Source organism: Petaurus breviceps, unplaced genomic scaffold, assembly GCF_028583685.1.
Source record: "Petaurus breviceps papuanus isolate PSGF00001 unplaced genomic scaffold, PetGlider_PUasm1.0 175, whole genome shotgun sequence".
NCBI lineage: Eukaryota > Metazoa > Chordata > Mammalia > Diprotodontia > Petauridae > Petaurus > Petaurus breviceps.
The window spans coordinates 28,995,435-29,013,283 of NW_027185764.1; the positions used below are offsets into that span (position 1 = coordinate 28,995,435).

General features: G+C 40.0%; 1 protein-coding gene across 5 annotated transcripts in view; it reads right to left on the reverse strand.

Moving 5' to 3' along the window:
- The window catches only part of PTCD2 (pentatricopeptide repeat domain 2), a 61,111-nt gene that overhangs the window by 33,417 nt on the left and 9,845 nt on the right, over positions 1-17,849 (reverse strand). For all 5 annotated transcript variants that reach the window (XM_069084980.1, XM_069084978.1, XM_069084977.1 and 2 more), the window contains exons 4-8: positions 15,345-15,462; positions 11,443-11,521; positions 10,932-11,023; positions 7,262-7,375; positions 3,042-3,116 (exon numbers count right to left, since the gene is read on the reverse strand). In XM_069084980.1, the coding sequence (XP_068941081.1) occupies positions 3,042-3,116; positions 7,262-7,375; positions 10,932-11,023; positions 11,443-11,521; positions 15,345-15,462 (478 nt within the window). The remainder of the gene's footprint in view (positions 1-3,041; positions 3,117-7,261; positions 7,376-10,931; positions 11,024-11,442; positions 11,522-15,344; positions 15,463-17,849) is intronic.

Genomic DNA, 17,849 nt, shown 5'->3' on the forward strand with positions numbered 1-17,849 from the left:
AAGGAGGAGGAAGAAGGGCTTCTTATCAGCAGCCTTTTCCCTAGCTGGAGTTTCCAGGAGAGAGAAAGAAACCAGAGTGAAGGGCATAGTATTGCTCAAGCTGAGGGATTTTTACCCTGGAGTCCACAAAACCAAGGGGTCCCAGAGGTAAATTTTTTCAGGGGGTCCATGAGCTAAGAGGGGAACAGCTTCTCTTAACCTGGGGTCCATGAATTTTTTAAAATTTAATAACTATTTTCCAATAAAATTTCTTTTATGATTCTATGTATTTCATTTAAAACATTTAAAAATATTCTGAGAAGGGGTCCATGGGCTTTGCCAGACTGCCAAAGAGGTTGAGAAAGACTGCTCTAATCTTTCAAGAGATATCAAAATGAAGGCCATGAAAATCGAATTTCAAGGGAGCAGGGGAAAATTTGATATGAGAAACTATTTATGGAGTCTCTGCTCCCTCTGCCGCCATAATCACCCATGGCCCCAGGAAATAATGCCAAGTCACAAGGATGCTGCAGTCTTGCAGGAATTTGATATACGTGAATTTTTTAAAAGGTGCACAGTAGTTCCAAAAATTTAGGAATGGGATGAGTCCATCTGTCTCTCTCCCTCTCTAAGTGGGGTAAGACCTGAAGTAGATCTCATGGGCAAAAAAGATGACTGTCGGGGTGGCTAGGTGGTGAATAGAGCACCGGCCTTGGAGTCAGGAGGACCTGAGTTCAAATCCAGCCTCAGATACTTAACAATTACTAGCTGTATGACCTTGAGCAAGTCACTTAATCCCAACTACCCTGCCTTTCCCCCTCCACATAGAAAAAAAAAATACTATTGTCATAAAGGGGGTTGTGAGAGTACTCTATATAGTGCAGTGGGAAAAGTAACAGATTGGAAGTCAGTGTTCAAGTCTTGGCTCTGGTGTGAAGTACTTGTGTGACCACTTCTCTGGACCTCAGTTTCCTCCTCTGTAAAACAGCAGGTGGAAGAGATGACCTCTTAGGTCTCTTCATAGCTTTAAATCTACAGACCTAATGGAGTTCAAGTTTTCCCCAATTTCTCATGTTTTAGTCTGGGAAGGCTTCCTGCTTGGCATCACAAGATCCACAGAAAGCTGAGCTAGAAAAAGCCTCAGAGGTCAACCCCCTCATTTTATAGCTGGGGAAACGGAGGCCCACTGATATGTTACCTGTCCAGCTCACATACACAGTTTTATCTCTGCCATTTATCATGGCACAGCCAGGATTTTGACCCAGATCCTCAGAGTCTAAATTCCATGTTCTTTCTTTCAGCATGTAATGGGATTTAAGGGTAATCTCTGACCAAGGGAAAGGCTGGAGCTTAAAGGAGTTCCACCTGTGCCACACATACAAATAAGGGCAGCAGCAGTAACCACAGTAACCATGTGTTACCATTGCACGTTAATCCCCAAAGCAAAGAGAACAGGGAGCACCATTCTGAACCCAGTCTCCCTTTGGAACTTTGCCAGTTCTGTGTATACAGAAACGAGCAAATTCAAATCGAATCACGGGGAATTGACCCTGATCTGCTTTTGGCTGGTTCCAGACATATCTGGAAGTGGAAATTAATCCTCTGATATTGAGCAGAATACGAAACAGGACCTGGAGCTCTCTCAGTATTGATGGTCTCAGCTCGGACGGGCAGAGCTGAGCCAATGTGGCTGTGTCTGCAAGAGATATCCCGATCAATCAATGTGGGACCGATCGGGGAGAAACTGGAAAATTGGCAACCAAGGTCCCTGGGCATATTGGCCAAAGCAAGGATACAGATGAGAGAGAGAGTGAGGAAACGGAAGATAAGGCCAGCTCAAATTCCAACTGATAGGAGGAAAAAATCTTAACATGAGTCATGAATGCACAAGTTAGGTAAAGAAAATTATTTCCTTTGGATTTTCTGAATTTTCTGACTCACCAGCTGCCCATTTGTCAGGTTTCCCTTTAACAATAATTACCAAAGTACCCTTAAAAATTCCAAGGGAAGGCTTAGCCCTAACCAAGATTGATTCAGAGAAACCTTTTCAAAAGGTTTTCAGAAATTACTATTTAGCACAGAAATGATTCTTTAGCACACACACACACACACACACACACACACACGTTCATTGATTAAAATGATCTGATGTATCAAACTATTTTTTCCCCTGTATTTCCCCACGTAGGCAGCTGGGTGGCAGAGTGAATAGACAGCAGGAAATGGAGTCAGGAAGATGTAAGTCAGAATAATTGGCACAGGTGGAACTCTTTAATATATAAATACGAGCTGTGTGACTATAGGCAATCAACTCCTCTGATTTGACATCATAAAAATGATGCAATGGCATTCAAATAAATTGGATATAAGTGAGGGAAGGTTGTGCAGGGTCATCAGCCTCACTTTCTCCTCCAGAACCATCTGGGTCCAGTGGAAAGACACTGATCAGGACAACTGGAGATAGCCCCAGATGTAGTGAGAGAGCTTGGTCTTTTTAAGCTTCTCACTTAGACTGAGCCAAAGCCCATTCAGGGATTAAGGGTGGGTAAGATGGCCAAAAGAGGGAGGGAGAGTGAAGATGGTTGCAGTGGGTGACAGAGATTTTCTAAAAGCAAAAATTACATGGCATCTTAAGGAAGTCTTTGTGTAGTTTTTAAACTTTAACATATTCATAATTTAGACTGTGTGGGTAAGATAACTACAATCTATTAATAGGATTTAAAGGAAAAAAGAAATTTCCTCTCAGGTGATAATGGACTGCAGTTCTGCTTGCCATAGTTTACTTCCTTATCTATATAGGAAAAATAGCTTTCCCTTTATCCCACGATCTGAAAAAAGGCTAGTCTGTGTACAGTAACTGTCCTAAAGTTTAAAAAATATACTTAAAAATGTATTTGACTTTTTGTCCATATCACACTTTTCTGCACCCTAAGTAGCTGAAGGTTATAAGAATGAACAAAGACTTGATAGAGAAGGATATGGTAACAGACACCATCCCTAAACAGTGGGCATCATTTTACTGCCCCTCAGGGCCTATATTTATATCTAAAATGATCACTTACATTTAAATTACTGCATGCTTTGCTGTTTGGGTTCATGATGTGAGAATAAACAGATCTTGCCTTTGCCACCTGGTTCTGAAAGGAAAAAAAAAGACAATATCATAGGTGAGGACTGTTCTATCAGGGTCTTAACGAAGATTTAATAAGATCTCCCGGACCATGGAACATCTCACCTCCTTTTCTCCAAGAACCCAAAAGGTGATCCTTATGGAAACAGCCCTTTCCCAATCATTAAACATTCTTCAAACAGGGTGTAACTGATTTCTATTTCTCTGCTGCTTCTTGTGGTGAAAACAGGCTCGAGAAATGTCAACCAGAGACTTTCCGGCATGTCCTATTCAGCTGGGCTCAGGGTTCTTTTCTTGGTAATCCCAGAAGGCCAAATGAGAAAGAGATGGAATGAGGTCCCCACCTCAGGGCTGCTATTCCCTGAAGGACAAGCCCAGAGGACTTATGTCCTAGACAGAAATACTCGGTAAGGAAATCCCAAGGGGTTGCAACAACTCATACATAAAGAAAGAGAAAAATGGCGCTCTAAGAACTCTGCCAGTTCAGGTCCTCCTCTGGATCTGTGGTTCATCCAATCATGAGCTTTATGTCTATTGCATGGAATACTTCCTCTCAATTCCCCTCAAGTAAGTGGGTAACACTAGTGATCACTGGCATTAGCCGTCATTCTGCTGCAGCCTTAAATAGCATTGCCCCTAATGAGTGACTGTCAGGGGTCAGTCCACAGGCCTTTAGCAAACTTTGTTCAAGGCACCACATTAAGTGCTGTTGTTTGTTCTTTAATAGCAAAGAGGACCACAACATCAGGAAGGTTATGCCATAACTTGCATGGGAACTGTGTTTAAGGGAGGGAGGGGCTGTGCAAAGTGACTAGCCTCACTTCCTCCTCTGGAGCCATCTGGGTCCAATGGCAAGACAGGACAACGGGAGATGGCCCTGGATGTGGTGGGAGACCTTGAGCTTTTTAAGCTACGGTCTTTCCTGGGTCTAACTTTGACTGAGCCATTCAGTGATCAAGGCTGGGTAAGAAATGAGACAAAGAATGATCAAAGAAAATAAAATAAATCTGGGAGGAGAAGACATTTAACATATATTAAGGCATAAAATCCTCACAAAGGAGTAAAGGAAAATAGAAATAATAAGCATATTCTTTACTGACCACAGCTGAATAAAAACTAATTCAATAGGACTGTAGAAGAATGAAGCAAAGGCCAGGTAAAGACTAAAAACCTTAATAAATAAAATAAATATTTTATAAATAATTAATAATTATCCACACTAAATAAATAAAAACCTATTGGTGAGTCAAAGAACAAATCAGAGACAAAAGATAATTTTATCAAAGGAAATTACAAAAATAGGAAGACTTTTGAAAATTTACCAGATGTAGCCAAAGGAAAATATTTATCTCTAAATCTTTTCATTAACAAAAGAAAGACCAAATCAATGAACTAGGTAAGCATCTAAAAAATCAGTTAGAAGATCATCCAAAATTAAACATCAAAGTAGAAATTCTGAAAATAAGAGATATTAACAAAACTAAAAGAAAAAGCACAAAGATTTAATTAACAAAACTAGGTGGTATTTAAAAAAAACTATTATTATCTAATCTGGTTTAAAAAATGGAAAGAGGAAAATCAAACCTTCAGTAACAAAAACGAAAAAGGAGAATTCATAATAAATATGGAAGAAACAAAGGAAATTATTAAAATTATTTTGTCCGACTATATGGCAATTGTATAGGAATTATATAAGAAGAGAATTAAAATTGACAAAAATTTAAATGTCCATATTAACAAATTAAGAAAGAGAATTTAAATGACTCATTCTTGGAAAAAGAAACTTAATAAACCACAAGGGATAATAGTAGAAACCATAGGAATGGATATACTGGCAAATTCTATTAAATAGACCAGAAATAAATAATACCTCAGTTTTCTCAACTGTAAAATGGGGTTAATTACAGCACTCAACTCACAGGATCATTATGAAAATCAAATGTGATATTTGTAAAGCCAAATGCCCAGAACATAGCATTATGTAAATGCTTTCCATTTCCTTCCCATTGTATATACTGTCAGATAGTTATCAAGGTAAATGATTTTTTTTTTGTCACCAGGGCAGGATAAATATGACAGAGGGATAGAGGTATTTTCAAAACCAATCCTGACACAAAACCAGAAAAAAAAACTATTAAAAAAAAATAGAGAGAAGTTACAAAGAATAAGCTTGATCCCAAACAAAAGATGTAAGATGTCTCCCTCTCTGATCACTGATATACATTGGGATCACAAGAGGAAAGCTGCATATACTGCCATATTCTTTTGCATATTTTTTTGCAAATTTTGCACACCCATTGTGCTGATTTATCTTCTTCCTCTTTTTTTAAATTCTTCTTTGTTACAATAGGTAAGATTTCTGGAACTGAGACGACCAGATATAAAAGGGGGAAATTCGGCAAGATAAAAACAATAGATGTTAATAAAGTATTATTAAAATACGTGAAAAATAATTGCACATAATATAAATTATATCAGATTGCTTACCATCTCAGGGAGGAGGGAGGGAGGAAGGGATGGACAGAATTTGGAACTTAAAACTTTAAGAAAAATGTTTAAAAACTGCTTTAACAGGGGGCAGCTATGTGGCCCAGTGAATAGGGCACCAGCCCTGGAGTCAGGAGGACCTGAGTTCAAATCCGGCCTCAGACACTTAACACAAAAACTAGCCGTGTGACCCTGGGCAAGTCACTTAACCCCAATTGCCCTCCAAAAAGCAAAAAAATAAATAAATAAAATAAAGTCTAAAATTCTATGATTCTATGGTTCTGTCAGATGACAAAATCAAATGCAAAAATAAAAGGCTCTTAAGTGTTTAGGAATTAGGTAACACATTCCATTCTTTCAAACAGAAATGACAATTACACGGTGGAAATCATACGCATCTTGTGACACTGGCTAATTCTAACTGTTTTGAAAGGATGGCCTAAACACCTTCAGGGGTGGGGAACCTGTAGCCATGAGGTTACACGTGACCCTCTAGATCCTCAAGTTCAGCCCTCTGACTAAGTCAAGTTTTACCGAACAAATTCTTTTACTAAGGGGATTTCAGTCAAAGGGCCACACTTCAGGACCTAAAGGGCCACACGTGGCCTCGGGGCCACAGGTTCCCCACCCCTGCTAGATTGTTAGGATTTGAAGGTCAATGGCCCTGGCCACACTTTGACTGCTCACCCTTCTGAGTACTCAGCTAGTACTTTTGAGTACTTGCCCAGGGGGAAAATTCCCTTTTTATCCTGGAACCCTGGGAAACACACCAGGTCCATGGTCTTACAACAATAAGCAGCTCTGGGATGCTCATTCATTGCAGGTGGAATTCAGCTCAGAAGGGCAACCAGATGACTTGGCGGCTCCTGCCGGACATGAAGGAAGCCTTGTGGAGTTTATTCAAATCTGGGCAATTTCTCTTTGGAGTTTTCCAGAGGCTTGGGCCCCAACTCATATATGGAAACCTGAGTTTCTGAGAGGACAACCTTCTCTGTAATTATAAGCAGAGGTGTCAAACATGCAACTAACCCACAACTCCCCTGAGTAAGGCCTAAACCAGATTAAAACGAACTTGGGAAATATTTAACAAAATTAATAAAAGTACAATAGAATAAAGAAAATGTTAACATGTGATCTTCTAAGTCAATATACAGCATGCCTGGATCCTTATATAGATAAGGATGCCTGTGGTTTGGTGGTCTCCATTTCTCTTTTTTTTTTTTGTGCTTTTTTGGAGGGCAATTGGGGTTAAGTGACTTGCCCAAGGTCACACGGCTAGTTTTTGTGTTAAGTGTCTGAGGCTGCATTTGAACTCAGGTCCTCCTGACTCCAGGGCCGGTGCTCTATTCACTGCGCCCCCTAGCCGCCCCTAAGTCTCCATTTCTTTGACTTTTACACCAATGGTCATAACCACAGCTTCAGAAATGAGCTCTGTGAGGAAGGGCATGGACTCTTCTGGTTTTGCCCCTGTGATCTCAATTCCTAACATAGCGCCTTGTAATAATAATGGGTACTTCCTAAAATCTTATTTAACTAAATGGAAGAAAAACCGGATGGGAAAAATGTCAACATTATTGAAACCAGTCAGACTAACCAAAGTACCTCTCCTCTGTATCTATCTCATATGCTTTTCGAATTACATGGACTCTCCACCTGAATCCATACCTGTTTCAGAGCTAAGGCTATGGCAAAACCATACGCTCGCCTTGTCAAAACTTCTCCTCTCATCAGTGCTTCATCCAGTAAAGTCATGCAGGTGTTGAAAGAATTGGCACTGTTCTGCAAAGAGACAACAATTAGTGAAACATCCTCAAGTACTTTCAAGCTCACTGAGCTGAGTTAACAGGGATCAAGATGGATTCCTTTGGCTGGGCATTCTCCACTAGCCCTGGATCTTTCTCCTTGAAAGCTATGAAGGTCCACATGTAGACTCTGGTCTGAGTGCGAAGAGACTGGTGCATCTGCAAATCACCAGATAAGGATTTTCTACATACAGAAAAAGGGCTTAGACAAACAACCAAAATGCCAATAGCACCAACACACATTTTAATTAAAAAACAATTAAATAAGTTATCTCATTTTTTAAAATTTCGTGAAAGTGTTTCCTATTGATATTTTTCTCTTTTAATTCTTTGTTACTCAAAAACAGTAGCTTTAAATTAACTTTTGTTTTTAAAGCTTTGAATAAGCTTTATCTTGGAACTGGACAGGCCTTTACCTGCCAGTATGTGACTGGGCTAATCTCCACACACGACCAGCTTCTGCACATGGACCCATACCCAGAAATAAGCCAGATGCTTGGGTTTGTTACTCTACAGAATTCTCAGCATTCAGGGGGAATGTCCAGCTGGAAGGATTTCCATTCCACTGACACACATCAAGTCTCCTCCAACTTGCACACCAACCTGAGGTCATGTCTTAAAAGGCTCTCATCAAAATTTATTTTTTTAAATGAAGAAAATGAGCTACAAACCAGCAAAACAAAGAGATTCCAAGGGTAAAATCCAATTCCTGCCCTCAACTCATCCTTTCATAGTCACTGGAAACAGAGTAGACTTATGAGGTCATTGTCTATTGTGATTTCTGCTTTTGTCTGTCATGACTTTGAGTGACAACCAACATCTTCAAGGTAAAGTCTTCTTAGAAAGGACAGAATCTGATCATTTAAGGAGGAGACTATTCTCAGAACAATAGCAAACATTGACTGGTTTACTGAAGAAACTTGATACAGTCAAAAGAACACTGGGTCTGAACCTGGAATAGTTGGGGTTAGGTCCCAGCTCTAAGTTTTGTCTTGTGTGGCCTGGGCAAGTCACGTAAAGCTTTCTAAGTCTCCTCACCTGTAAAATAAGGATAACACACTCTGTATACATGCATATACACATATACATACACACATACATGCATATGTGAGCACTATGTCAGTAAGAGTTATTAGGAATATTGTTACAATTAATGAAATCTGACCAACCCAATCCTCCAACTCTGGTTCTAAGCAACCTAGAAGAAAATTCTCCCTAGGCTGCTCAAACTCTTTCCACAAAATTCTTTACTATATAAAGTTGATTGAATAATGGAATGGCCAGCAGACAAAGAGTCTGGGTTCCAGTCTTGACTCTGCCATATACATATTACATATGACTTAAAATTATTGGTAGCTTATTTTCCTCATTTGTAAAATGGGGCTGATAGTGCTGTACCCCATAGATCACACATATATCTACCCTATAAGAGTCTTAATAGGAAAGAACTTTGAAAACTGGCAATCGCTACATGAATGTAAGTTTTGACTCTCCTCGCTTGAATGCAATCAGTAGGTCAAAGACTTGGGCTTGTTATGTTCAATATCTACAATGCTAAAAGCTTATTTTGAGGCCACTATCTCTTCCAAACCCCCCCGCCCCCCCCCCCCCACCCAACCACACATACTACCTGAAAGCATAAACATAAAATAAATCATTGGAATGGATAAGCTGAAGAACCTGAGATCACCTAGCTAACTGTTTTTTAGTCATTTTCAGTCATGTCTGAGCGTGACCCCTTTTGGCATTTTCTTGGCGAACACACTGGAGTGGTTTCCCATTGCCTTCTCCAGTTCATTTTATAGGCAAACTGGAGTAAGTGACTTGCCCAGGGTCACAGAGCTGGTAAGTGTCTGAAGCCACATTTAAACTCAATTTAACTTGATGCCTACTTATTAGGTAAAAGGAGAAACTATTCCTTAAAAGGGAATCCTAACATGAGGACATCTTGCTTGTGACTTTGTGGCTTTCCAAAGGGACAAAAGAGTCAGAGCTTGGGGAGGTACACAACAAGGCAGATGGAAGAGACACTGAAGAAATGGGAGAGGGGCGGCCAGGTAGCACAGCAAGTTAGAGCACCGGCTCCAGTGTCGGGATGACCTAGGGTTCAAATCTGGGCTCAGATACTCAGCACTACACCCAGAAATAACTGGCCGTGTAACCTTGAGCAAGTTACTTAACCCTGATTGCTTTAAAAAAAAAAAAAAGGGAGAACTTCCTTCCAGATGGTAATCCCTCTGAGCAGCTGTGCTTCCCAAGGGGTGGGTTATGAGCACTGTGGGTATTTTCAGATACTTTCATGGTCTATGATCAGGCTGGTTAGTTTTTGCTCAGTGACTACAAAGCCAAAATGAAGCCCACCTTGGGTGTTGGTTTAACCCGATCGCTTGTGCATCTGTCCGTCCATCCAACCATCCATTCATTAACATATTTATTGAGCATTTATTAAGAGCAAAATACTCTGCTTGGTTGCTATGAGGAAATATTAAGAGTCATGGCAGGCCTCAATCCTCTACGATATGTCTGACTCTATCTACAACATAAAGTAGTATTCATCAAGTACCAAGAACGGTACAAAATCAAATACAAAAATAAAAGGCTCTTAAGTGTTTAGGAATTAGGTTAACACATTCCATAAAAATTAGCAAGATGGCCTCTGGCTGGGGTGAGCAGGGAAGGAAGGCTTCATGGAGGAGGCAGCTGAGCTGAGCCTTGAAGGTGGAAGAAATGGAGGAGAGAACAGGAGCCTGAGAACAAGATTAATAAGGCAGAGACTTAGGATCATAGGTTTTAGCGAAGGAGGGGACCTTAGAGATCATTTAATCCCTTCCTTCTCATTAACAGATGAGAAACCTTTGGTCCTGACAGATGAAATGTCAAAAATATATTAATATTTACCCAAGGTCATATAGGTATTTAGTAACATAGCAAAGTCTAGAACCTGGGTCTCCTGATCTCTCCGATTCCAGTGTTATTTATATTTTATTTATAGTTACCAACAGTCTCTAAAAGGAGAAAAACACCCCCCCAAAATGAAACATTTTTCCTTAAAAAAAAAATTGTTCAATATTTTTTTTTTCCACTTTAGAAAAAAAGCTGTGGTTTCAATGATGGAGGGAATTTTTTAATAAGGAAACTGTTTACCAATACAGATCAGAATCTACCCTAGATGTCAGTCTTAGAAAGTTGCCTGCTGCACAAGAAAGTGACTTGTCCAAGGTCATACTGTCAATGTATGCCAGCAGACCCTAAATTCAGGACTTCGTGACTCCAAGTCCAATTCTCCATCCACTATGTCGTGCTGTTTCTCCTTACAGCTTAGTTTTCTTGAAAATTAATATACTTATACAATGCAATACAGTACAATATACTATATACTTACATATTTTTTTTGCAGCAGATGGAAATCTTAGCCTTAAGATAAAATTAGGCTTTATTTATTAAAAAGAAAAAAAAGACCAGCTACAACAAACAACTTTCTCCAAGACTCCTCAACCCACCCATGCTTTGAAAGTTAAAAGAGATCATCTTACCAGTTTGTAGCAAATTGCAAAAGCAAGGATGTAGGTGTCTTTATTGAACTTGACCCCTTGGTTTTTCATTTCTATTAAAACCTCCAACGCACCTGCCAAAAGGAAAAGCATTAACAGAGGACTAGAAAAAGGGCGACCCACCGAGAGCCTCTGGACCCTGACTTCTTTTGTGTCAATCACAGAAAACCAAGTTTTCTGCACAATCAGCGCTGTCTGTCAAAAAGGCAATAGGTAATTAACGCATTTCAAAATAAATCATGCCGGGCACAAGGCACTCATCTTTTATAACTCCTTGAGTTTTCAGCACAAATAAAATCTGATGTGCCTCGTTACGGCAAGCCAGACAAGCAATCATTCTTTTAGACTCAAAACAAACAAAAAAAAGATTTCCATAACTCAAACATTCAGTGGGATCACATATATCCATTTTTTTTAATGTGGCTAATTTTTCATTTTGCTGTGCTTCCTTACAAAAAGGTCAGTCTGTTTTTAGAAACAACTATATACTTACCTTCATAATTGCCTTTGATAAATAACATATTCATCAGGATATTGAATGATGTGCAGTCTGAAAAGAAACCAAGCAAATGCTGCAGGAGAAAGCAACCAGAGAAAGCAGTTAACATCAGCAACTATTAAAGTGGTTTTTACTCCTACACTGCATGGTCTTATCTGATCAGGATTGATTTCCCTCTACAGTCTGCACACTCTGCCTTCAGAATGGGCAGATGTACTCCTGACATGCCAGGGATTTACTGCTCAAAACCTGACACCTGGTCAGTAAGAGAACTGATTTGATGGCAGGCTCCTTCCCTTCTGGCAGGTGCATCTCTTGGAACGAGGCTTTCAAATATGTGAGGAAAGGTAAAACTACTCTTACCAACAACACTCTCCCAATGGTGCAAGGTTCTCCTGTGGCTGGGGGCTCAGATTCAAGCAAACACTATCAATGTTAGCCCTATAATTGGTGGGGGGAGTTCACAAAAAAGGGCATTTGCTGGGAAGACACAAACTCACCTCTTCTCTCTGACAGGCAGAGTTAGGCTTGTAGTACCAGTTCACAAAAACCAATTGTTAAATTTTCAGAGAGAGCATTTATACCTTAGAAAACTGACACATGCTACAAATCATGGCTCGAGTGATTGTTTTATTGTTTATCTAGACTCTAAGAATGTGATGGAGAAAGCATCAGTACTACAGATTAAACATCAAAGTGGGCCATGTGTATAATCCCACCCCTCCCCACTGAGAGCTGACGATTAAACATTATCAGCTTATTTTGTTGACAAGTATAGTTTTTAAAGAGTCTAGGTGTGAAGTGACTCAGACAAGGAGACAAATTTTAACAGATGTTCCCATACTTTAGGCAAGCCTGACAGATGAACGTCAAAATTTACAAAAGACAGAAGACACATAAAAGTTGATGAGTCATTTCACAGAAAGATTCATTACAGGAATCCTTTAAATAGCCAGCTCCCATTAGAATGCTTACAGTAAAATTTGATTTATGTGCTTTTCAGGTAGAGTCTATTGATTGCCTAAAGGGGAGGGCCTGACATTTCCCAACTACAGGCCTAAATATAACCCCTCTTTCTAGGAAGTTATCAAGGTGTTGAGTCTGCTTTTTTTGTACCAGCATATTGGGCAACATGAATGTCGGAGATGCTTTTGTCAAAGTATTGACAACTGCTGCTCTGGTTTGAGATCCCACTTCTCCAATAAGGAGTGGAGCCAGAGAAGAGAGTTTCAATCTTGCCTCAGACAATTACTAGTTGTATGACTGTGGATAAGACATTTAGCTTCTCTGTAAAATAGGGATTTTTTTTTAGAGGCAAGAAGAGAGGAAGAAGCCTGCTAGGAGGCTCAGCGGATAGAACTGCTTAGTTTGGAGTCAGGTAGACCCAGTGTCAAATCTGGCCTCAGATACTTACTAGCCACGTGACCCCCGGCAAATCACCTAACCTGTCTGACTCAGTTTCCTCATCTGTAAAGTAGGGATAGTAACAGCACCTACCTTCCAGGGTTGTTGTGAGGTTCAAATGAGATAATAATAACAGGTAACATTTATATAGTGCTTATTATGCCCTCAGCTGGGGCAGCTAGTGATTGGTGCTACAGTGATTAGACCACTGGGCCTGGAGTTAGGGAGACTCATCTTTGTGAATTCAAACCCACTCTCAGACTTTTACTAGCTGTGTGACCCTGGGCAAGTCACTAAACCCTGTTTGCCTCAGTTTCCTCATCTATAAAATAAATTAGAAAAGGAAATGGCAAACCACTCCAGTATCTCTGCCAAGAAAACCCCAAACGGGGCCTTGAAGGTTCGGATATAACTGAAATGACTGAACAACAAACGTCCTAAGCACTGTGCTAAATGCTCTATGACTACTGTCTCACTGTGCCAAGTCCTTTACAATGACCATCTCACAGATAATAATTCATGGTGCTAAGAGCTTTACAATAATTATCTCCTAGGCTAAATATTTTAAAATTCTTTTCTCTATGACAATATCTAACATTCACATAGTACTTCCACACAGTGCCGGACACTGTGCTAAATGCTTTACAATGACTCTCTCCTATGGAGAATAACTCCCGGTGCTAAGTGCTTTACAATTATTTTTTCTAAAATAATAGCTCATATATGGTCCTGACCGTGGGCTAAGCATGCACTTTGCAGTGATCATTTCTGTGAGATAATCACTGTAAAGCACTTGGCACAGTGTCTGGCTCACAGTCAGCACCATAGAGATGTCAGCCATTATTTGGTATTATTGGTTCTAAATAACATTTCTAATGCAGAGCTGTCACCACTGAGTATAACTTGCAGCCTCAGACAGCGGCCCGGAACACTGACAGGTCAAGTGCTCTGTCCATGTCCAGGGTGCATCAGAGGCAGCACCCGAACCCAAGTCTTCCAGAGTTCCAAATCAGCTCTCAATCCCTCACTCCAGGCTGCCTTCCAGATATTCAAACATTCAATGGGCTCACAGCCATTACTTTTAAAAAAATCTATGTCAGCAACAACACCTGCAGTATCTACCTCACAGGGTCACTGTGAGGAAAGCGCTGTATTAACTTTAAAGAAATATACAGCTATGAGTTATTGTTATTGTTGGTATTATACTGTCAATAAACACTGAAATGCATAAAGATGCATTCCCAGTGTTAAAAGCACAGAGGAGCTTTTCCTACAAAATAATCGCTTTCTCATTCACTTGTTGTACAACGTAGATGTTTACATGTGGGTCCTCGGAAAGTGGAACATACCTTAACTCTCACATGTGCAAACCTTCCTGTGGAAGGAAACTTAGTATAACTAAAGAAGATCTGAAATAAACCTTCGATTTACCAGTCACTCTGTTTCTGAAAATGCCCTAGACTGGGTGAACACCTGGCCTAGGAGTCCTAGGAGTCAGCAGGTCGGTTAAGCTCTGTGTGCCTCAGTTTCCACATCCGCCTAATGGGGAGGTCTTATAAGTATCAGATGAAATAACATTATGTTTAAGTGTTCTGAAAACAACAAGTAATTCAATTAAGAGAGTGCTAAGTTCAAATCTTGACTCTGCTTTAGTCACTTGGGTGACTGTGCAAATTCTTAATCTCTCTGTGTCTCAATTTCCCTATCTATAAAATGGGGGGGTTGGATTTAGTGACTGGCCCTTTCCAGATCAAAATCTATGATCTTGTAAATCAATGGTGTCTGACTCAAAAAGAAATGGGGGGGCCACTAAATCATACATAAACATCCCTATGGGCTACATACTGACTGAGGAAGCCATGTATTAACATTATCTATATTCTATCGCATTCTTATTTATTTTGTTCAATATCTTCCAATTACATTTGGAAGAACTGTGGGCAGTAATGCGTGTGTGTGTGACACTTTTGTTATAAATAATCAGAAGAAGAGACACAAAAGTGGGAGGGAAGTAATGGCCCAGAAATGGAAGGTACCACTCTGAGGATGCTTTGCTTCTCTGAATATAGCTGAGCCCTGACTGGAGAGAAAAGACATCTGTCTGTCTCCGTGTGACAGTCATGCCAGGTGAATATGTTACTGGCAATCACTTATGCTGCTGATACAACTAATATGCTGACATATTTTAATAGGGATTAGCACCCAAAGAAGAGAAAAGCAGCCTATGTTGGGTTATACCAATGGCCCATACAGTTCAGTACTGGATTGGCAGTGGCACAAAGGAAAACTATGGGTAAAAAGGAGGTGACTTTTCCAATGCATTATCAAAAAGGAAATATGTCACCCATACAGGAAATGGCCAATGCCACCCTTATGGAAAGTGGCCAATGTTACTCTTATGGAAAGAAGTCAATGTCACCTTTACAGGAAATGGCCGAGGTCCCCCTCACGAAAATGGTCAAATCAAAGAAGACAAATTATAAATGACAGACCTGGTCTTTGATGAGCTCCACTGCAGACTGTTCTAGGTCAAGCTCATAGCAAAGCCTTATAAAAAGGGGTCCAAACTTAAATTCCCCAAAGCAGATGTTTCTGTTTTCAGCATGGTACCTAATAATGAAAAAGATGAAATAGTCAAATGGTAAGAGAAGGAAAAAGGACAAAGACCTACTATTAATTTCTAGGGAATCAGTGAGGGGGCAACGATTGCATGAACATGGTTTATACTTAGAGCCCCCCTCCCCTGTCTGCTGACACCTACCTCTGGTGACTAGGACAAGCTACTGAGATGATTTTTATTGTTTGTCCTTTGTTCTCCAAGAGAACACGATGCCGTAACTTGCATGGGAATTGGATTTTAGCGAGGGAGGGCTGTGCAAAGTCACTAGCCTCACTCTCCTCCAGAGTCATCTGGGCCCAGTGGCAAGACATAGATCAGGATGACTGGAGATGGCCCTGGATGCCATGGGAGACCCTGGCCTTTTATGCTAAGGTCCCCACGGTCTCACTTTGACTAAGTCAATACCTATTTAGTGACTGAGGCTAGATAAGAAATGAGTCAAGAAATGGCCCCTTTTACCTAATTAAACAAATTTTTTTTAAAATAAAAAAATAAACCTGGGAGGGGAAGACCCTCAGGGTTTCTGGCCAAAACAGAAACAATTACTACTTACATATACTCTGGGCCATCGGGGCCCAAACAATGACCACTAGGTGGTGCTTAGGCTGGGACTGATTGTTGGCCAATCACTGGAAGCCAGAGTGAACTGGGTTTAAAGCATGATATTTAAGACTGAAATGTAGCCCTTAAACCCCAAGATATCTTGCTAGGCTTCAGTCATCAAAATGTATATTCCTTTGTGCAGAACAAGTGCAGGTAAGAGTATGATAATGTATGTGGACAGAGGAAGAGGAAGGAGGGAAAGGGGGAAGGAGGAAGGAAAGAAGGGAGGAAGGAAGGAAGGAACATTGCGTAAGTGGAACTGGCCAGTTGGGTCCCCAGTGGGCCAACTGGGACTACTCATAGGTTGAGGTTTGTCCTTCATTCTCATAAAGGACCACGACAACAGGAACATTGTGCCATGACTTGTAAATGACTTGGATTTAAGCGAGGCAGGGCTGTGCAAAGTCACCAGCCTTACTTTCTCCTCTAAAGCCATCTGAGTCCAGTGGCCAGACAGAGATCAGGATGACTGGGGGTGGCACCCAGGTGCTTAATAAAAGTTTATTGACTAACTGAAATCACTAAAGGAAGTTGGGAGTTACATTATGGGACACATCAGTTATGTCTGGCTATACGAATTTTATGACTGACAATGATGTTGATTTGTACATTTCAGATGTCCCTGATCTAATCAGGCAGCCTGGTGGAGCGGGCAGTTCTAACACCAGTTCAGATATGTGACCTGGGACAAGGCATTTAATGTTCCTGAGCCTCAGTTTTCTCAGTTGTGAGATGGGGATAAGAATAACGCCTACTTACAACGATCGTTGTATTATGAGGACCAAATGGAATAAGTATTAATGGTATTCTGGAAACCTTAAATCATTTTATCAATGTAAATTATTATTGCAAATTAAAGAAAATTACAGAATTGCCAAAAAATGGGAATCATGTATAAAATATTAGTGTGTAGCAAGGAATGATAAACATGAGGAATTCATAGAAACATCGAAAGATTTGTATGAACTACTGCAGAGCAAGATAAGTAGAATTAGGAAAACAATATACACAATGACCACAACAATATCTCTGAGAAACTAGAAAACAAAAGTCCTCAAGAACAGATAATGAAACATACCTCCTTCTTTAGAGGTGGGGTTTTACTGGTATAGGATACAATGTCGGAAATGGTCATTGCACTGGATGTTTTTGGTTAATTGATTTTCTCTGTCATAAAGGAGGGTAGAATATGGGGAGGGTTGCGGTGGCTGGAATAACCATGATATAAAAGACAAAAGGCATCAATAAAACCTTTTTAAAAAGACAATTATAACTAATATTGAACACTACATATTCTACATATAAAAAAATCTATAAATAATCTTTAACATACAACCTCAGAACACATTTATCAGTAAGCATAATTTTAAAAAAAGCCAGGATTCAAATACTTCCCCAGTAAAACTGACTTTAACCAAACAAAAAGGCAGAAAAGGACAAAGGTGATGTTTCTTTCCTTAATAAGAAAATATTAAAGAAGGGTCCAAATGCCCTCCACAAAAGGGCAATGAAATTGGGAGTAAAAAAACCTGATTTCTAGTCTTGTCTTTTGCTATTAATTTGCTGCATGCCTACAAGGTGTCACTTCTCTTTAATGGGCTTCAAATTTCTTCCTCTGCAGAGAATACAGGGTTTACATTAGGGGGTCCTGAAGGTATCTTCAAGTTTTAATATTCTATCCATTTTAAAGCCTATCATTAGGTCAAAGACACTAAGATATTCTAGGATGTGCCTCGTCTTTTGGTCAGCAACACCAAAGGAAGGGGGAAAAAGT